The sequence below is a fragment of the Alnus glutinosa genome, chromosome 6, assembly GCF_958979055.1.
Source record: "Alnus glutinosa chromosome 6, dhAlnGlut1.1, whole genome shotgun sequence".
NCBI lineage: Eukaryota > Viridiplantae > Streptophyta > Magnoliopsida > Fagales > Betulaceae > Alnus > Alnus glutinosa.
The window spans coordinates 22,345,463-22,367,798 of NC_084891.1; the positions used below are offsets into that span (position 1 = coordinate 22,345,463).

The 22,336-nt window shown below is 37.2% G+C and overlaps 1 protein-coding gene across 2 annotated transcripts; it reads left to right on the forward strand.

Moving 5' to 3' along the window:
• The first annotated feature begins 2,199 nt into the window (after positions 1-2,199).
• Positions 2,200-20,988, forward strand: LOC133870408 (uncharacterized). Of its 2 annotated transcripts, none has more exons than XM_062307523.1 (6): positions 2,200-2,551; positions 9,549-10,037; positions 10,468-10,689; positions 10,781-10,853; positions 18,670-18,780; positions 20,385-20,988. In XM_062307523.1, the coding sequence occupies exons 1-6, from the start codon at positions 2,435-2,437 to the stop codon at positions 20,750-20,752; spliced, it is 1,380 nt and encodes a 459-aa protein (XP_062163507.1). In that variant the 5' UTR covers positions 2,200-2,434; the 3' UTR covers positions 20,753-20,988. The 2 variants fall into 2 exon arrangements, with proteins under 2 accessions (XP_062163507.1, XP_062163508.1); XM_062307524.1 differs by having other exon boundaries at positions 18,673-18,780.
• The last annotated feature ends 1,348 nt before the right edge of the window (positions 20,989-22,336 follow it).

Consider the following 22,336-nt stretch of genomic DNA (forward strand, 5'->3'; position numbering starts at 1 on the left):
AAAATTATTATTCGCATTTGCACTTGTAGATAGCAATTTTAAGTATGTGAATTAACTGTATTTGCATTCCCTTTATATATAATGTATATTATATATTTAATTAAATTTACTAAAATGACGTTTTTCACTATCATTTCAAAGTCATACCTCACTACATTTATTTTTTCTTTTCTTTTATTTAGGTAATCTAAATCCCGATTACTCTATGAGACAATGATCATATATGTTTGATAATCGTAAATTGTGTAATAAGTGAAATATTAATTCATTTATGCTTGCATATAGTAATAATTACATTATTTAATTTTGCATATAAATTTAAATAGTAATCCAAAACGCCCATTATCTCATATGCGGATAGTAACCACAGTAAACCACGCGGATGCAGATAATAATCGTATGATGTTGATGCGAAAACTTAAAAATGATAACCACATTATGCAAATGTAGTTATTAACATAATAATCACATCCACATTTGCATTTTTGCCCCTAGTGGACGTAACCAATAAGTTACTCAGCTCTTATTAGCTTAGTTAGGAATTAGTTTATTAATCAAATGAATATAATTTAAACAAACAATTTGAGCTTGTTATTCTATGTAGGGCTGAACAAAAACCCGAAAACCTGCCCCTACCCACAAGACCCGCCTCGTTTTTTATTTTTGTTTTTATGCGGTTACGAGTTGGATTTTATTAAATCTGTGCGGGGTGAGTTACGGGTTGGGGTTTAAAAAAACTCCGGGGACCCGCCTTGCCCCGATGACCCTTTTAAATAACTAAAATCCTAAAAACCCTACCCGGCTACCCCTTCTTCATTTCTATTTTCTTAGTCGTCGCCCTTTGTCTTCTTCATTCTTTTTTACAGATGCGAAACCTTTCCACCATCTACCCTTCATCTTATTCCTGTTCTCCTTCACCCCCTTCCACCCTTCGTCTTCTTCCTTCCATTTTTGAGGAAGACTGGAAGTCCCTCTCTTCTTTTTTCATTTATAAGGAAGACTGGCAAGTGGCAACCATGGTTATTCGGCTCAAGATTCAGCTTCCAGAGTACTTCAAACCTCACATCCTAACCATTTCATCTGCCCAATTCTTAAGGTACGCCTGTGTAATCTTTTATTGGCAATATTTTTGATTCCTGTAAACAAATATATATGCTATTATCTCGTTCTTGGTCTTTGATTTTGTGTTTAATAAATTTGTGATTTTGTTTATCGTTCTTGGTCTTTGATTCTATGTTGAATAAATTCGTGATTTTGTTTTTTGTTTTTGTCCCTTCATCTTCTTTGCCTAAATTCGTGATTTTGTTTATTGTTATTCGTTTTGGTCTTTAATTTAATCTCACTGGGTGGGTGCTATTTTTGCTTTTTTGGCCTGTTTTTGCTATAGAACCATACCCGCGGATCCCCGCCCCATTCATCCCCATCCCATCCCCAACCACCCCGCACGGTTGCAGGGGGTTTTTGGCGAGGTGTGGGGCCAAAAAAAGCCCATCCCCCCATGCTCAGCCCTAATTCTAGGGCTGTAACGAAGAAGCTCGGGCTCTTATTGGGTTAACTTGGTTCGGGATCAGTTTATTTATAAAACAACAGAGTTTGAACAAAAAATTAGGCTGATTTATCAAATGAGCAGTTAAATTTTTTTATTAAATTATGTCAAAATTATCAAAATATTCATCATTTTTTTTTAGGAAAAACAAAATAAAAAAATTACAAGAATTTAGGTGTTGGTCAGAATTTGACAGAATTTATAACAATACTCATACCTGAATCTTTAATTTTTATTTTTTTTAAAAAATCAAGGGTATTTTGAGAATTTCGATAAAATTTAATAACAAATTCTAACGGAATGTTGAAATTGAAAAAAATTTGAAATATAAATACCTTAAATTGACATTTTTTAAAATTTAAGTATTTAATTACAAAAGTGATAGAAGATCAAGGTTATAAGAGAATTTTTGTTTTTTAAATTTTTTTTAAAAAATGCCCAAGCATTTTGGATATATTTGGTAATCTCACTTTTTCTTTCCTACTTCATTTCTATTAAAGTAAGTCAAATCATTAAAAAAAAAAAAAAAAACTTTAAACACAAAACACTAAAAAATAAATAAATTAAAAACACTAAAAAGAAAAAAAGAAAAAGAGAGAAAGAAACAACTAAAAAAATAATAATAATACCATTTAACCATCCCTCGTCCCCGTACGAGCAACCAAATTCAAACCTCGAGCAAAAAGCAGTCACTTGCCTTGGCAGTTGCGGTGGCCTGAAGGACCAGATCTTACTGATAATCTCTAAAATAACTCTGCTCGTGTCGCAGTGCGTCACTGAAGCAACCCATCATGAGCGACCGTATGTAAATTGCACACATTCAGTAGTTTTAGCTGTCCTACGCATTAGATCCATGAAGTTGAAGATCCTCCGACTTTGAAAAAAGCGATGGAGTTCACCGAAGCTTACAAGCAGACCGGGCCCTGTTGTTTCTCGCCCAATGCGCGCTACGTCGCCGTCGCCGTCGATTATCGCCTCGTCATTCGGGACACTCTCTCCTTTAAGGTATGAATTTCTCTCTCTCTCTCTCTCTCTCTTTCTATTTTTTATTTTTAAATTTCCTGAACTTCGATATATTCGTATAATGGTTGTTTGGCTGCTGAGAAAATATAGGCGAAAATAGATGAGATTTAGTGTTATCTTTTTCATCTGGGGTTTTGGATAATATGGTACTCAACAGCTTAGTTGAAGCTAAGAGTACTGTTTGGATCTGTCCAGATGTTATTTTCACCTCCTATAAATCTCCAAAAAGAAAAATAAATTATTTTTCCTCAATTTACTTGGTGAATGGAGTTTGTGAGTTGGTGCGTATGTAGTGATGAACTTGTTGATCACATGAACTCTGAACATGTGTGATATTCTATGAATCGCATTAATCACATGAACAGGATGCTTTGGTTTAAGAGTTGTGCATTTGGCCCTGCAATTCTGCAGGCTAAATGCGTGTTTTTAAACAAAACACGACCAAACCCTCATTGTCTCTTCTCTCTCTCTGCCTCTATGCTTTCCATTCATCCAGAAGGTATCATGGATGAACAGCTGGGTGATTGTCTCGCCGTTGAGAAGGAGCATTAAGCCTTGTTTGTGCAATTAGTTGGTGTAGCTTGAGTGTAGTGGGGTGGAAGAATTGGTGGAGAATGGAGACATTGACTGCGCTGGTTGTTGGTCCATCATCTGTTCTTTGAAAAGAGGCTTCACATTAGTTTTTCTAGAGCCGGATGGCATGCATGGACTAAAGTTCTCTCAAACCGGTTCGTGACTAGGATGTTGGGTGGAGTACTACTGGGAGGGAGAGAGAGAAGAAAACAATTAATTGGGAGAGAATAGGTGATCCAAGAGCAACTCATATAAATTTTGAAGGGAGGAAGGCACGAGAAGAAGGGGAAGTAAAGAATTAATAAAGAAGAGGGGAGAGTTCACATCCAAGGAGTTATGTGATTTGCAAATAGGAAGTCATGTGAAGAAGGTTGTGTAATTGAGAATGTGTAGAACTTTGTTACGTGGATCAAGGAGAGAAAAGAAGAGTAGATTAGAGAGGCCTTACATGCTTACATTGATTTTGAGAGAGAAGGTACACATGGTCGTAGAGAGGCCTCACACTGATTTTACCATTTTACCATCTATGTTCTATGACATACATATGGACCTTTGCATTTTTAATAAAGTTCATTTACTTATCAAAGAACAAACATACATATGGATTTCAGGAGACCTTTTTTACTAGTTGCATAATTTATTTAATTATTATATGCATTTAGATATGGTAATTGGATTGTCTGTTGTAGCTCATTGTCTTGCAATGTGACTTTATCTATTTTATGGTTGTTTCCTTGATTAATATTTTAATGATCATTGATTGTGAATCCAAAATGTTAAATTAATTGGAAGTGGTTTGGATGTCGGATGATCATTAATTAATATTTCATTTGCATGTCAGAATTGAAAACGGCAAATAGAGTTTTTCGAACAAGTTTGTCCCTTTTGTTCGTAACAATATTATTATTCGTCCCCCACAACAAATCTAAGCTGGTAGGAACCTTTGGGGTGGGGGTGTGGAAGTTCATTAGAAAAGGTTGGGATTCTTTCTCTAGCTTTACTAGATTTGTTGTGGGGGACGACTTCAAGATCAACTTTTGGCATGATTTGTGGTGTGGAGACATGGCCCTTAAGGTAGCTTTCCCAACCTTTTTTGGTATTGCTCGAGTGCAGGACGCCTCTGTTGCGGACAAATTAGAATTTTTGGGCGGTGCCAACCAGTGGAACGCGGGCTTTTCTAGAGAGGCACATGATTGGGAGGTGGATGCTTTTGCTTATTTTCTTCAAGCGTTGCATTCAGTTAAAGTGGGAAGAGACGGAGAAGACAAGTTGTGGTGGGTCCCATCCAAAAAAGTTTGTTCAAGGTCAAATCTTTCTTTTGCTCCTTGGCCTGTTCTGGAGGTAGCTGCTTCCATTGGAAAAGTGTGTGGCGCACTCAAGTCCCTTCAAGGGCCGTTTTTTTTGCATGGTCAGCGGCTCTTGGCAAGATTCTTACCCTGGATAATCTTAGGAAGCGGCATGTTATTGTGACAAACAAATGCTACATATGTAAGAAGGCTGGTGACAGATCATCTTCTTCTCCACTACGACGTGGCTTCTGATTTGTGGAGTTATCTATTCAGTCGTTTCGGGTTGTCCTGAGTTATGCCCAGACGGGTTATCAATTTGCTTGATTGTTGGTGGTCCTCTGGAAGGCCGATGAGTGCTGCGGTGTGGAAAATGACGCCTATTTGCCTCTTTTGGTGCCTTTGGAGAGAAAGGAACAATAGAAGCTTTAATGATTTGGAAAGGTCCTTAGAGGATATTTTATTCTCTTTCTACCATACGTTGTACCTTTGGACTACGGCCTATGTGTACCATTTGTCTTTTAGCTTTGATGTCTTTCTTGATCGTTTTTCTCTTTCTATTTAGGTGTTTCCTTTGTATACTCCCCGTATATTAAGGGGCACCTTACGACTTGAAACTGCACTTTTATACCAATGTTATCCAAACGCTTAATTGATTAAAAAAAAAAAAATCACGTTTTCATTAACTATGTTTTGAAATTGTTATTATTTAAAATTTCTTTTGAAACCGCTAAACCAAACGAACACTAAGTAGGTTTTTTGAAATGATTAGCTGGGTATTATCAAAATTTAAATTCAAGAGTACACCATGATGATCTTCAGAATATGAACAAGTGGTGCTAAGGATGCCTTGAACAAGAGAGCCTTTTTATTTTATGAGAATGGCGGTTGAAGTGGTGTTAAGGACCGACACCTTTAATTCAAATTGATGGTTTCTTTTTATTGATTGATGCAAAGCATATGAAAGAGGATTTTTTACAAACACTTGATCATCCGAAGAGGAACACTAAAAGGAAGCCTAGACATCCATAAGTTTCATGTGATCGATCTTGGTTGATTTTAGTTGTTGTTTAGTGTCTTGAACTTAAATATTTTCTTATGTTAAGTCTTTTAATTTTTATGTATTAAGTCATGTGTCTATTTAATTAGGCATGTGATCACTGCAAGACAGATTTAGAACCGTTAGATTGAATTTGAATTATTGGGTGTGATCGCGTCTTAGCTGGGGTAGCAACTTGTTGTCTTAATTTAAGAGTTTTCTGAAGATGTAACAACAGCTTTTTCAAGAGAATTGAATTAACTTTCAGCCAACGTTTGTGGCTTCTCTCTCTCCCTTTCGCTTAGGGATTGAGTTTGGGTGTTCTTGCTAATTTGATAGTTTGAATTAGCTCTCCAATTTCCCTTCTTAAACTATTCTTTTTCTCTCATTCATATTTGGAAATACTTCAGTAGGTACCAAAGCAAGTTCTGGTCCGGAGGATTTGAGTCGAGATTTTGGGTATTTTTTCTAAGCATTTGCAAGATGCCGCGAAGGAGAAGGAATCAGCCTCGCGGATCAGGTCTTCCACCAAATCAGAATGTTGCATTTGATCAACAGCTCGTTGGCAGTGTGATTGAAGATTTAAGAAGGTAGATTGAAGCTTTACCCCAGCGCATTGTGCAAAGAGAGAATCCTTCTCAAGATGGAAATGCAACTGAGGGGGAGGACTATCAACATGAAGAGGGATTTGAAAATCCTTTTCATGTGAACAGTCCAAGGAGAGTAGCACCTATTTCCTTTGATGATAGGGGTTGGTATGGTGGATTGAAGGCGGAGATTCCTGAGTTCTGCGGTGATTTGAATGGTGAAGGGTTTATTGATTGGTTGTCCACTATTGAGAGGTTGACAGAAGCATCGGTTCTTTCTCTACCAGATTTTGCTACAGTTTTTGAATTGCATTGCGATGTTTCAAAGCATGGCATTAGAGCTGTACTAGGTCAAGAAGGAAAGCCTGTGGCATTTTTTAGTGAGAAGCCAAGTGGTTCTAGGCTATGATTTTCAACTTATGACGTGGAGCTCTATGCAGTTGTGCTTGCTATCTACCATTGGAGATAGTATTTATATCAACAGGATTTCGTTTAATATAAGATTATGAGGCTTTAAAGTATTTTAATGGCAACAACATTTGAATCATAGGCATGGGAAATGGGCAACTTATCAGTTCTCTTTTACATTAAAGTATAAACCAGGCGCACTAAACAAGGTGGCTGATGCTTTAAGTAGAAGGTCTCTTTTGTAATCAATTATGCAGGTTCAGGTTGTTGGGTTTGATAGCTTCAAAGATCTGTATTCAACTGATCCCTACATCAGACAGATTTATGAGGAGGTTTCCATTGGCAAGGGTAGGCTTAAAGATTTTTGTTTGCACTCTTTAACATTAAAGCATAAACCAGGAGCACAAAACAAGGTGGCTGATGCTTTAAGTAAAAGGTCTCTTTTGTAATCAACTATGTAGGTTCAGGTTGTTGGGTTTGATAGCTTCAAAGATCTGTATTCAACTGATCCCTACTTCAAAGAGATTTACGAGGAGGTTTCCAATGGCAAAGGTAGGCTTAAAGATTTTTGTTTGCACTCTGGTTTCCTCTTTTTCAAGGGAACAAGGTTGTATGTTCCGAATTGTTCTCTTAGAGAGATCCTTTTTCAGCTACATAATGAAGGGCACTTTGGTAGGGATATGACTTATGCATTGGTTTTGGCAAATTATTTTTGGCCTAAGTTAACAAGGGATGTTCATTGACTTACTAATCGTTGTCACATCTGCCTAGTGTCCAAAGTGGGAGCCACCAATGTTCATGTACGCACCATTGTCGACTCCATCTAGTTTGTGGACTGATGTTAGCATGGATTTCATTCTCGGTTTGACTTGAACACAAAGGGGTATGGATTCTGTAATGACTTAGAGAGAACGCTAGCCATATTTGTGCTATCACTTTAAAATCACTAGTCAAGTTGCAATTGGAACTCTCTATAATCACTTATAAAGTCTAGTCTCACCTAGTAAGGAATCAATGTGAGACTTAACATTATGAGTTCCTTTATAATCTACCCATTTTATGTGGGTTATTCATCTCCCCAATGTGGGACTGAGGTGTTACAGATTCTATTCTCGTTGTTGTGGATAGATTTTATAAAATGACACATTTTATACCAAGTCAAACGATTATGGATGCTTTTCACATTGCCAAATTATTATTTTTTGATAAGTTTTTTAATCAAAAAGTCACATTGCCAAATTTTACTTCAAAGAGATTGTTCGCTTGCATGGTGTACCAAAATCAATTACTTCTGATTGGGACAAAAAGTTTATAAGCCATTTTTGGAGGACTTTATCAAAGTTATTGGGCTTTGAATTGACTTTTAGTACTACCTTCCATCCGCAATCTTATTGGCAGATTGAAGTTACTTATAGAAGCCTTGGAAATCTGATTCGAAGCTCTGTAGGCAATAATCATAAGCAATGGGAACAGGTTCTCTCTCATGCAAATTTGCTTATAACCGATCAAGGAACATGTCAATGAAGATGAGTCCATTTGAGATTGTCAATGGGCAGAATCCTAACAGCATTTTAAATCTGGTTCCTTTGCCATTGAATGATCGTGTAAGCTGTAAAGCTGAAGAAATGGTGGAACACATTAAGCACATTCATGAAACCGTCCGAAAACGTATAGAAGACAACAACCAGAAGTACAAGGAACTAGGGGACAAGGGCCGGAGGCACGTAGTTTTTGAAGCTAGTGACTATGTGTTGGCTGTTTTAACTCGAGACAAGTATCCAACAAGTGAATACAATTAGCTGAGTGCGAAATTGATCCTTGTGAAGTGTTAGAATTAATGATAATGCCTACAGGTTGAAACTTCCTAGTCATAATAAAACCTCCGACGTTTTCGATGTACGCCACTTGATTCCATACCATGGAGATTCTACAAGAAAGGATGATGCTAACTCTAGGGCGAGTTCGCCCTCACCTGGAGGGACTGATGCAAAGCATATGGAAGAGGGCTTTTTTACAAATACTTGATCATCTGAAGAGGAACACTAAAAGGAATCCTAGACGTCTATAAGTTTGATTATGTGATCAATCTTGGTTGATTGTAGTTGTTCTTTTGTATCTTGAACTTAGTATTTTCTTATGTTAAGTCTTTTAATTTTTATGTAATAATTCATGTGACCACTAATAAGTCATGTGACTTTTTAATTAGCCATGTGACCACTGCAAGACAGATTTAGAACTGTTAGATTATATTTGAATTAGTGGGTGTGATCAAGTTTTAGCTAGGGCAGCAACTTATTGTCTTATTTAAGAATTTTTTGAAGCTGTAGCAGCAGCTTTTTCCAGAGAATCGAATGAACTTTTAGCCAACGTTTATGGCTTTCTCTCCCTTTCGCTTAGGGATTGAGTTTGGGTATTCTTGCTAATTTGATAGCTTGAACTAGCTCTCTAATTTCCCTTCTTAAACTCTCCCTTTTCTCTCATTCATATTCGGAATTGCATCACTGATCTTTTTCAAAGCTCAGACATTTACAAAGTACATACTAGACTTGACGAGAGCATAATACTTTGATTTACTATACCGTTGTTACATACTAACAAATACAGTCTAGTTTCTGTCTCTTCTTTTGCACACATGAACAAAAGGTTCTCTTTGGAGCTTTCTAATTGGATTATCAATCTTCATATGTGTTTTTGGAGTCCATACCGTATTTCCCTAGTGATGTATTTACTGTTAGAACACATATAATAGACATTACGTATTGGGTTTTATTGTGGGCATAATAGAGAATGGTGAGAACTAAGAAGAAGAAAAAAAGGCTTAAGCACTTTAAGCAACAAATTAATTCCTTGTGTAACAAATTTGTAGAGGTAGTAAATATGCCCTCCAACAGTGATCATGACTACTAATAGTAAACGCTCAAAACCATCACTCACGACACTTCTGAATCTTTTGCTTGCTATAAACTTTTTGGTCATTGCCATCAGCAATTCCCCTATACTTGTTGATTGAGCAACTAACAAAATTTGCATTCTATCTAGGAGATTGACTAATTACTTACCCAAAAAAAAAAAAATTTCTATTGCAGGTTGTGCAGTTGTATTCATGCTTGGACAAGATAAGCTATATTGAATGGGCTCTTGATTCTGAATATATTCTTTGTGGTCTCTACAAAAGACCAATGATACAGGCATGGTCATTGACCCAACCTGAATGGACATGCAAGATAGATGAAGGTCCTGCCGGTATCGCTTATGCTAGGTGGAGCCCAGATAGCCGTCACATACTTACAACATCAGATTTCCAATTGCGGTTAACTGTTTGGTCACTAGTGAATACAGCATGCGTGCATGTGCAATGGCCAAAACATCCATCCAAGGGGGTTGCTTTCACCCAAGATGGTAAATTTGCTGCAATATGCACACGTCGTGATTGCAAGGACTATATTCATCTGCTGTCTTGTAATTCATGGGAGATAATGGGTGTTTTTGCTGTTGACACATTGGACTTGGCTGATATTGAATGGTCACCAGATGATAGTGCCATAGTAATCTGGGATTCGCCTCTTGAATATAAGGTATGAAGTTTGTTCTTTTAATTTCTTTTTTTTTTTTTTTTTTTTTTTTTTTTTTTTTTTTTAAATATATGAAAACCACTTTATTCCCACTTTATATAGTATGATTCCTGTAACTAATGTTTGAATCTACAAATTTATACTGCTTGGACTAGTTGTTCCATGTAAATACAAATGTCAGGCTACTAAATTATTATACTTTGAATATCTGTTTGGTAATTATAACTCAGCAAAGAAAGTTTGTTGCTTGTATTCCTGTGGACGCATCAATAGATTTGAAACTGCTTTTAGCTGTGCTAACCACCACGAGATTATCTCCTAATTTATTGCTAATTAATGAATTAGGATCTTTGTTAATTTGCTTGTTCTATGGTTTATTTAGCAGCTATTCTGGCTGAAAAGTTAAGCTTATAGTCGGTGTGGTTTGATACAGGTTCTAATTTACTCTCCAGATGGAAGATGCCTATTTAAGTATCAGGCATATGAAAGTGGACTGGGTGTAAAGAGTGTTTCATGGTCTCCTTGTGGTCAGTTTCTAGCTGTCGGTAGTTATGACCAGATGTTGCGGGTTTTAAATCACCTGACTTGGAAAACTTTTGCTGAATTTATGCACCTATCTTCTGTTCGTGGTCCTTGTTGTGCTGCTCTATTCAAGGTATTTTTTTTTTCATTCTTTTCTATGCTGCCGAAAACAGTCATGGTCTACTTGTTGTAAATATCTCACCTCTTGTCTCATTAAATTCCAGGAGGTAGATGAACCATTGCAACTTGATATGTCCGAATTGTGTTTAAGTGATGATTTTACAGAAAACAACAATGGTAAGCATGATATTTGTTAAGTTTCTGAGAAGTGACATACCTATTCATTTCTGAACATGTACCTGGCTTAAACTTTGAAAACAATTTGAAGTTTTATCATTTCTCTGCATGTGACATCCCTCTTTTATGCTTTTGTCTACCATTTTTGTAGGCTTGACAACCTTTCCTCTTTTAATATGTTTTGAGGTTGTTACTTATCAAAAAGAAGAAGAAGATGTTTTTGAGGTTGTGATGCAATTAAGATATGATTCAAGAGATAAAAGAACTTAAGAAGGGAAGTCAGAGAACTGGATCAAGTTAACCCAGTAACAAGAATATGCACACTCAAATCCCTTAGAGAAAGGGAGACAAAAAGCCACAAACAAAGCTGAAATTCATTTATTAGATAAGAGTGTTGCCCTAGCTGACATGCTGACAACCTTAAGTCTCAATCTGTCTAGAGTAGTCATATGGCTTATTAATTAAAAATTTATCTAATGAAACAGAATTCACATCAAGTCTTAAAGGGCATAACATTCCATTCGTAATGTCCAAAGAGTGTGGTAAAGGCAGTCTTATACCTATCCCTATCATCAATCTGAATTTGCCAAAATCCAGATTTCATATCAAACTTAGAGAAGACAAGGGCTTCACTAATGCGGTTGACTAGGTCTTTCCTATTAGGAATAGGGTACCTAATCCATTCTAGTACATCATTCAAAGGTTTGTAATTAATTACCAACCTAGGAGAACCTCTTTCAAGTTCAGCATTTTTCATAACATAAAAGGCAGCACAAGACCAAGGGGACTTGCTCTTTCGGATAATATTCTTTGCAAGTAAATCAGCAATTTCTTTTTGGCAAAAATCTAAACTCAACAACTGAAAAGAAACTAGTATTAATCCGCACAAGCTGATTTACCCAATACTAGGCTTCCTTTGGATGTTCAAGTTTGTTCACTGAAAGTCCTCTTCAACATGCTTTGCAGCAGATTGTAAATAGTCTACTCACCCAAAGAAGATAATGTATATTAATGACATGAATGATATAGTTATGAAGGAAAGAGAAAAGGTTGATAATTGAGGATATTCCTGTTTGTCACTCATTCCTGGTGTTAACTTTTTTTGATAAGTAAAATATATAAAAAAGGCGCAAAGGGGCGCAACCCAAAGTACACAGGAAGTATACAAGGAACCCCTAATGAAACGAACATAGAGAACATCTATCTAAGAAATCTAAATAGGAGCAATCATACAATAACTTAAATCTATCTTTCCACAAAAACAGCATTTGAAGCATCTTTCTCTTCAGATTCACCAAAGAAGTCTCACTATCTTCAAAACAGCGAGCATTCCGTTCCCTCCAAACGCACCACATCAAACACAACGGAGCCATGCGCCAAATTTGAATCGCAGTCTGATTACCCTTCTGGCCCCTCCAACTCCCCAACATGTCTATCACCGACCCCGGCATAACCCACTCCACCCCAAACAATTGCAGCAGAGCCCTCCACAAATCTGTAGCCACCATACAATGCAGAAACAAATGATCAATAGATTCTCCAGCTGTCTTACACATAGAACACCAATCCATGACGATAATGTTTCTCTTACGAAGGTTATCCAAAGTTAAAGATTTCCCTAAAGTAGCCGTCCAAACAAAGAAAGCCACTCTCGAGGGAACATTAACTTTCCAAATACTTTTCCACGGAAAAGAAGACTGAGTAGGACTAGACAACAACTTATAGAATGACTTAACCTCAAAAGATTTCTTTCTCGCTGGCACCCAACACAACTTATCCTCGCCCTCGCTGCTAACTTTGAGGGAATACAACATCCCAAAGAACCTACTAACCACTTCGACCTCCCAATCATGAACTGATCGAGAAAAGACCATATTCCATAAGATGGTGCCATTTTGTCTCTGCATGATATCCTCCACCCAAGCATCCTTATTTCGAGCAATCAGGAACAAATCTGGAAAGAGGATCTTCAAGGGAGTTTCCCCACACCAAACATCATGCCAAAACAGAACTTTCGAACCATTCCCGATCTCATATCTCACATGCGCAGCAAAAGTATCCCATCCCCTCCTAATACATTTCCACACGCCAAACCCATAAGAACCCCCCACCTCCTTAGAACACCAACCACCCCTCAAACTACCATATTTGACATCCACCACCTTTCTCCAAAAAGCATTTCTCTCCATAGCATATCTCCATAACCATTTACCCATCAAGGCTTTGTTGAACATAACCAGATTTCTCACTCCAAGCCCCCCCGACGCTTTAGAGGAGCAAATCGTACGCCAATTAACCAAATGAAATTTAAATTCATCACCAACACCACCCCAAAGGAAATCTCTCTGAAGCTTCTCCAATCGATTAGCCACTCCCACAGGAATAGGGAAAAGAGAAAGAAAGTACGTAGGTAAGCTTGAAAGAGTACTATTAATCAAGGTTAACCTCCCCCCTTTAGATAAACACACCTTCTTCCACCCCGCTAGTCTAGCTTCCATCTTCTCAATAACATTGTTCCACATATTAGGATCTTTATATTTTGCACCCAACGGAAGGCCCAAATACTTAATCGGCAGCAAGGCCACACCACATTCATACTGCAAATGAGAATATGCAAATGTAAGAGAAATTGGGTGAATCTCCTACTGCATTCATTCCATTCTTCCAAATATATAGGGAATGTGGTTACATAATACAGCTCATGAATTAACAGCTAGTGGGGACATATCAAAGGACAACTGATGGGGATACCTCACCTACAAGCCTAGAAACTTCTAGTCCTATCATTAACACTCCCCTTCAAACTGGAGCATATATCTAATATGTGCTCAGCTTGGAATAAACCAAAAAAAAAAAAAAAAAAAAAAAATCTAAATTCTCCCTTAAGCTGGAACAACTTGGAACACACAAACACAAAGACAGACTTTATAACAAAAGGTTAACAAGAATATGCATTAAACTGAACATAAACAAGTTAAAATTCTGCAAAAACACCAACACCGATTGAAAATTCACTGATAACTTCAATCCCGGTCGAAACCTCACTGGAAAACTTCAACGAGCGGTCGGATCTCACCACAAAACACCAAGTCCAGTTGGATCTTGCTAGAAAACACAAATGGATGGTCGAATCTCACTGCAAAACACCAAAGGCAGTCGGATTTCACCGGAAAACACAAAGGGTCAATCGGATCTTGCCGCAAAACACCAAGGCCGGTCGAATCTTGCCCTCTTAATGTGGAGCATTTGGTGAGAAAGGAATCGACGGCTTTTTTAGGATAGTGAGATCAATGTGCTTTTTCTTAAATCCTCATTCCTGAGATCTCTTCTGGATCAGGCTATTATTCATATTCCTAACTTTCTATTAGGGAATTTGATAGATCTGATTTGTTTTATAGATTGTAGTAGTAGCTAGAAATTTGGTTCTCTTGTATACTCTTCGAGTACGAGGAATTTTTCGTTTTTTAATAAAATTATTATTATTCATAAAAAAATATTGTTGGACAACACTGAGAATGAGCCGCACAAAGCATTGAAAAGTAGCCAGAAAGCCTTGCCGGTGATGGGAATAACTTCACCTGCACTGAAAATTACATATCGACGCCAGAAGCCTTTGAATCGGTGCCGGAAACCACTGGGTCGACAGGATATGGGTTGACCAGGTTATAAACAGAGCTAATTGATTGTTTTAAATGAATTGGGCTGTGCCTGAGATAACTTGATCGAACCCTTTTTTCACTTGGGATGGACTGGGTTGGGTCATGAAACTGGATCGGGTCGACTCTGATCCGGTCCGGATATATATTGGCTAAGTGGGCATGGGCTTGACTCGGGTGAAGATTGGGCATGATACGGGCTGAACGAGAGTTAGGCTGCGTTGTAACGAGTGGATTGGGCTTGTTTTGATTTAATGGAAGTATACTAGGTTGGACTTGACCCAAGAACAAAATTTGAATAAGCTTATTCCGGATAAGGAATTGATCCAAACTGAGGTTATCCCTATTTTGGATAGGGATAAGATACACTTGCAACCAAACACGAGTCATCTTCTTCTTGGAGATGCTGCCAACCACTGTTTCTGGTGACGACAATGACAATGACCACCACAAAAGCCTCTGATACCCCAAAACCGAGCACCACAGCGAACACCCCCAATCATAGAAACCACTAAGAAGCATCATAGAGGCACCAAAAACACCAAACTACACTACCAAAATCAATCGACCACTACGACACCACCAAAAACAACAAACTTGACTTTTTTTTTTTTCCTCACACCGAAGACTTTTTTTGATCACCAAGAACGACTTTGAATTGATGGCTAGTGGGGACATTTCACCTACAAGCCTAGAAACTTCTAGCCATATCATTCTAACACCTAGCATGTGCATCAAGTGAAACTAAATTTTTACCTGTCATAAGAACAATTAATAAATTTAATACATGGACATTAGCTATTATCTTCAGCATGGTTTTGGTTTGTCGATTGAGGGACTTTGTGATCAGCCTTCACCAGAAAGTTTTCTCTTTCTTGTTTATTTTATCAAGTCTGTGTAAAGATTGTCTATGAAATTTTAGTTTATTATTATTTTTTTATGGCCTTCATATGGTTTTTGGGGAGAGTCGTGGGAGCATTTGGATGCCATATGAAACGGAGTGGTATCTTTTAGTTCGGTAGCATTGAAGAGAGTTTTCAGTTTTTCTACAACTGACGAGTATGCTTTTCTTAGTGATTGACTCAGAATAAGGTCTTCCTAAGTTCAATAAATGGTTTTGCCTCTATTTTATTTTATTTGGTTAAATGTCGATCTGGTACCTGTGGTAAGATCCAAAATCAAATGACTATCTCAATTTCAAAAAGTATCACAGGTAGTACTTGTCTTCACCCTAAAAACTAAGATGGTCCTTCCGTTCAATATTTTAATGGTGATCTACATCAAACCAATCAACAACTGACACATATCTCATATATCTTATTAATATTATTTATTTGTTTTTTTTAAAAAAAAACTTCAAAAACCTTACATTAACTTATAAATAAATAATAGGGGGTTGCTCCTATGGCCAGCCACACCAAAGGTTGGGGGCGGCCTGCGAGCTACCCCCAGAGCTGGGTTGTGAGAGAGGACACCCAATTGGGGATGTGGTGGTAGTGCTAGTACTGGAGGGTTCTTAGGCAATACTGGTTTGGGCATTTGGTTTTAACAGACTGGTGGGGGTATCAGGTTGATGGGGAATCAGATTTCAGAGAGTAATAATCAGTTTTCGATTCAGTCTTTGAATTTGCTACTGAATGTCAATGGGGTCAAAACATTTTAGACACAGTTATCACGGCCTCAGCAGCTACGAAAGGTTCATCTTCTTGTATGCAACAACCTAAGTGACCATGAATGAGATGGCCGATGGGGCATTTGAGCTATACCCACTTGGAGTTGCAACAGTTTTGGTATTTGAACTGAGCAATAGAGCAAGCCTGCAGTGTACTTTCGTCCGCATCCACGCACCAAGGACCTGATTGTGAGCGCAGGGCCTTTGAATATTTTACCTTTGATCTGGCCTCTCCTCGGGGGGACGCTTTGTTCATATTTGTTCTTGGATTTCGATTTGGTGACTATCAATTTGGAAAAGTGGGTATCCGTAATTTGAAGCTAGAGAGTGTGTGCGCGCATGAGTAAACAGAGGAAAGGAGCAAAGAGAAACAGAGGCAAAGAAGAGTGAAGTGCTCAGGTTCTGACAAGAGAGAGAGAGAGGGCGGAGAGTGATTTCTTTTTCTTTTCTGGGTAAAATGAGAGTGATTTCAATAGGAAATGCATATTAGAGAGAATTTCAGATGGTGAGTGGCGAGATAGATTGGATTCGGAGCTTACTTATACAAAGTTTCAGATGATGAGATTGGTTTGCTACTCTAAGAAAGTTTGTTGTTTTTAATGGGATAAAAAAGCAAACATTTTGTATACATGAAATCGCCCTTGGCTTCAGCTTCCAACATGGGTGCTTTCAACACTAGCTCACTATCCTCGACATTCCTACAAAACATCAAGAACCATTTTTTTCTATCAGAGGCAGCCCAGAGAAGAGCTTCTAATTTCATTGCCAATGGTAACTCTTGACGATAGTCATAACTTAGAGCAGATTACGGGTTAAAGGAGATACATGGAACCAACCTCTGGGGCTGGCTAGCCATAGGGGGAGCCACCCTAGATTTATTTATTTATTTATTTTTTTTAAGTTTTAATTGTTTATTTAATTTTTAAATAATATTAATAAGACATATGAGACTCGCGTCAGTTGTTGATTGGTTTGACGTGGATCGCGGTTAAAAAAATGGATTGAACGTAGATGGAAGGACCATCTTAGCTTTTAGGATGAAGACATATACCACTTGTGATATTTTTTGAAACCAAGGTAGCCGTTTGATTTTGGGCTTTACCACTGGTACCAAATCAGCATTTAACCTTTTTTTTTTTTTATTTTTTTTATTTTTTTTGCTTTATTCTTGAGATATCCATTTCACACAATAAATTGTTATTTCTTAAAATTATTACAACTATAAACTGATACATTTCTCATGTGATGTCCATTTATCCTCGTTACATAGTTGATAATCTTTTTTTTATTTTTATTTTTTATAAGCAATAAAGTTTTATTAAAAAGGTGTAAGGCGCCCATAAATACACGGGAAGTATACACAAGAACAGCCAAAGCAGCCTACAAAGGGAAAAAAAAAAGAAAAAGAAAAACCCAACAAACCCTCAAACCCGAGCCCTCAAGAAGCATTTCCCGCTACAACATGTGAGACTTGCCTTTCCTATACTGAGTGGATGCGCTTGCCGTTACATAGTTGATAATCAATTTCAATTAAACATATTTCTTAATTGCAAAGTAGTATGAATAGGAGTTATACCAATCCTAAAACCTTAATGTTGTCGCAACTTAGTTTTAGTCTATATTCATGGAAGTAGATCCTAGTCTTACGGTTCATTTTTAGCAACCTACTAGATAACAGTACTTCATTCTGTTTCCATAGAGGTCCTATGGCATTTCTTGTGTTTCATGCAAAGCAGCAGTATAACGCTGCACTAGTGTCCTTTGTATTTTGCCTGATGGGTGAGTTTGTAGGACTTGAAAATGCTCAAATATCATTAGCAGTATCATTTTGCTATCTTAGTTTCTGAATTCATAATTATAAAATGTTCCTTGTGAGGGCTACTAATGCTGCTTAAAGTTGATTGTAGTGTTATTAAATCACTACCCAGAAGTTAAATTAGGAAATTGTGAATTTTATCAAACATTCCTTCTAACATGTGGTTGAAACTTCTCAGTAAGTGAGGTTTAACACATGGAATATTTAATTGAAATGAGAAATATAATATTGAGTTAGGGTTCGAAGTTAGGACCACTATTATGATATCATTTTAAATTACTAGTTATCCCAAAATCTTAAACTAATATAAAATGGTGAACTTAATCATTTATATTATATCCTAACAATTACGAAGTATCTGAATCTTAAAGAAAGAAAGTTATCGTATTTTGTGCACTACCATTCTGTGGCTATGGTTGTTATAGAAATTTTCTATTGAGCTCTTTTAAACTGCTAGTGAAGCAAGTAAAGCAACCAACAGTGCAACACAGCTTTGTCATGCACCCTTGCCTGTTTTGCAAATTAAGTAGAAATTCAACTTTTTGAGTGCCATTGGTATATTATGAGCCTTCTTTGACATGATAGATCCATTAGTTACTACTTGATACGAAAAATTGAGTCTTTCATGGATTTGATCAGGCCTTTTTATTTTTCCTCTTTTTTGTTTAAAAGAAGATGCTTCGGAAGGACACTTCAGAGTCAGGTACGAGGTTATGGAGTTACCTATCAGTTTGCCTTTCCAGAAGCCTCCTACGGACAAACCTAACCCCAAACAAGGAATTGGTAAGCCCCTGCTTCTTCGTTTACTACAATGATGAAATTAAATGCATGTTTTCCATTTAATGAAGTTTGGTACTTACTTACTGAAAAGAGCAGTAGCATCAAATCTAGGATCAAATGTTAGGATCAGAGTTTACATTGGTATAATCTCTGGCCTGATGGTTTAGGTGTCAATAAATTTTTAAGAGTTTTGGAGTTCCAGTTGCTGGAATGCAATTATGAGGTTTTTACATGACATACGGATATTATTTTAGTTCAAAACTTGGGGGAAACAACCTTGATAGCCTGGTGGAAAGGACTTCAAATGCTACTCCCATGTGTTGGGTTGAAGTCCCGCCACATGCGACTTCGAAATTTTTCTATAAAGCTGAAGTAAAATGAACCGGATGGGTAAGCAGATATTTAAGTGGGACATTGGCTGGACCACAGTCGAATCTGGTTCTTGAAAAATTATGTCTGTCAGCGGTTCAACCAGTCTGACCGCCCAGTCCAGTCCAAGTTTTCAAACCTTATATATAGCAAGTGTAGGTGTAATTGTCACACAGTACACTTGCTATGCAAGGGTTTCTGAGAAAGCAACTGAGAATCTGATTTATGGTAGAAGCTTGCCATGCACTTGCTTCTTTGCATTAGTTAGAAGAGATGCAGTAGACTGGACTATTCATGATACATTAGCTCAGCTATCATATAAGATCTTCTTCTAAACCTTGATAGAGGTCATCATTGGCAAGGCAATAACAAGAATAATTGGGTTCTGATTAACTGTAGATATCCAGGCTTGATATGAAAATTAAAGTTAAATTTGTTTGCTGTGGATAATCTGACAATTGGAACACTGCTATGAAGACCTCCTTGCCCTTCTTGATCTTGCATATTAGCCATTTGATTTGCAGATTTTTTGAAAGTTTATTTGTGATCCTTATTTTTTTATTTACTAAATGAGTTATATTACCTTTATATAGTCTCCAGTGATAACTGTTTGGTAACCAGAATTTGATGCTCCCTTTCCTCTCAACCAAAGGCAAAAGGTCCAAACTCTTTCTCCATCAGTTAATATCGGCATTTCACTTCAAATATGTTGACAGAAAGTTTACTCATTTCAAAAAAAAATTCTCATAAGTGCTCAAAGTACACATACGATATACTTTCTTTCTGTATAAGAAGGATTTAAAGAGTTACATTATTCAATTACATTAGTTTAAATGCTAATTTTAGACTCGACTCATCATATCTAGGGTTGATCCCCTAATTACAAGCACTTTTTGAAGGTGGAACTTTATGGATGTTCATAAAAAAATTTATATTTCTTTATGAACACATACAAATAGGTAAAGGTATTAGTGAATGTTATTTTCCTGGTGGCAAGGTGATACTTACCATTATAGCCCATTAAGGATGTTGATAACCAGTATTCTCTGTTGATTATTGGATTCATTCTGTTTAGCGATAAGTTGTATATAGAACACAAAATGAAAGTGGTTGCCAGGGATTTCAATCTTGGATTTCATTTAATAGTAATATGATTCCTCTGGGCTCTATATGAAGTTTTAATTTGGTTGGGACATATAGTGTGATCCATATGGCTCAAGCCCTAGTTTTTGTTGCAGGTCTTATGTCGTGGAGCAATGATAGCCAGTATATCTGTACTCGTAACGATAGCATGCCAACTGCCCTCTGGATATGGGACATTTGCCGTCTCGAACTTGCTGCAATCTTAGTGCAGAAAGAGGCAATTAGAGCAGCAGCTTGGGACCCTTTATGCACGCGTCTTGTGCTTTGCACCGGAAGCTCTCACTTGTATATGTGGACCCCTTCAGGTGCTTACTGTGTGAATATTCCGCTACTGCAGTTTACCATAACCGATCTGAAATGGAATTCAGATGGTAGCTGTCTTCTCCTCAAGGATAAGGAGTCATTCTGCTGTGCTGCTGTGGCTGCACCGCCAGATTCTAGCGAATATGGTTCAGATGATTGAGGCTCACTTCTTCCTCTAGAATAGATGAACCAGCCACCTATCCAATTGAGCTGTTCTGAATTCTCTCTCTCACACATTGTAGTTATGCCCTAATTCAGAGGTTTTCCATTTGTTGTAGTTAGGAACACAGTGACAGTGAATATGCTATGATTTTAATTTGAATATTGATACCTTTCCTTTATTCTATATCATATCATTCTCTGTTGGATATTTATCAAGTTTGATTTTGTCGCTCACTTGCTCTATATTCTATCTTAAATCTTCTGCTTCAAACCTGTATGTGTGATGCCTTAAAAGACTAGTTACTAGAGTTTCCTATCGTTCTTTATACGGTTCAAACCAACTTGTAGATGCCCAACATTGAAATTAGAACATGCCTTCACGCCACATAATCCACAGATAGTATAAAATCTATATTATATTTTAATTTTTTTTAAAAAAGCATTCAATATTATTGATAGGGTCTTGTATGAAGTCAAATTCGGACCATTGAAGAGTTTTGTGAGAGTTATTGCCCTGCCCGCTTGTGTAGGGTTGAGGGGTCTCTCGATGGTCATGTTCTTACTCGTATTCTCTTTCTAGGAGATCAGGTAGGGTTGAAGGGTCTGGTGATGGTCATGTCCCTGTCTTCCTCTGTTTTAGTGTCTATACCGCCTTATACGGCCCATTGGCTCTTGCCCAAGGTTTAGAGCATTGAGACTTTTTTTTGATATCTTTAGGGTAAAAAACACAAGAAATGATTGAGAGGAAATCTTTAACCGTCCCCTCTCACCTCCTTTTTAATAAAAAATTCAATTTTATTCAAAAAGAAAAAACAAAACAATAAAAAAATGCACTTTTTAAATAAAATTGAATTTTTTATTAAAAAGGGGGTGAGGGGATGATTAAAGGTCCCCCTTCAATCATTTCTCAAAAAACACATCCATTTCCTGTTTGCTTTTTCATATTTGACAATGTTTTTTTTGTTTGTATTTGTTGTTAAAGAACCCACCCCTCGTTATCTATTTGTTCCTTGTAACCCTTTTCCTTTTCATGAATGATTTCTTTTTTTTTTTTTTTTGGTTAAAAAAATCTTAATCTCATTATCATTATCATTGTTTATTTTTTATTTTTTTGTCCTTAAGTCTTTTGAATTGGGTCCATAGCTGTCTAGGCAATAGTCAAAATGGTCCACCTTGTTTCCATTATATTTATATTCAAACGGGACCAACCCAGGCTTAGATTTCTGGCCTGAGTGGCACGCATGCTCTGCCCAATTTGTCGCAACCATAGTTGGGAGAAGAAAGAAATGGCGATGCATTGATTTTGACTTGCAGAAACAAACCCCTCTGGAGGACGAGCACCCCTTATCTGTGATGGGGTAGGTGATCCAAATAAGTGGAGGCACTTCTTTAGGACCACTACGGGGGCTTATGACCTTGCTACTGTGGCACTTCAGATCAGTGTGGAAAAAATATCAAATGAATAAAACCACCATCAAATAAAAATGGGTGGTTACCAGCCACCTTGTTCGTCGTCGAACGAATGCTATTAGATTTCATTTCACATATAAGATGTCCACAAATACCATATACGAAAGTTTTT

Excerpts from the sequence above, each read along its gene's own strand:
- LOC133870408 (XM_062307523.1), top strand. The coding sequence starts at position 2,435 with ATGGAGTTCACCGAAGCTTACAAGCAGACCGGGCCCTGTTGTTTCTCG. Across the intron at positions 10,038-10,467 it reads ATTCGCCTCTTGAATATAAG|GTTCTAATTTACTCTCCAGA; the intron begins GTATGAAGTTTG and ends GGTTTGATACAG. Across the intron at positions 10,690-10,780 it reads GTTGTGCTGCTCTATTCAAG|GAGGTAGATGAACCATTGCA; the intron begins GTATTTTTTTTT and ends ATTAAATTCCAG.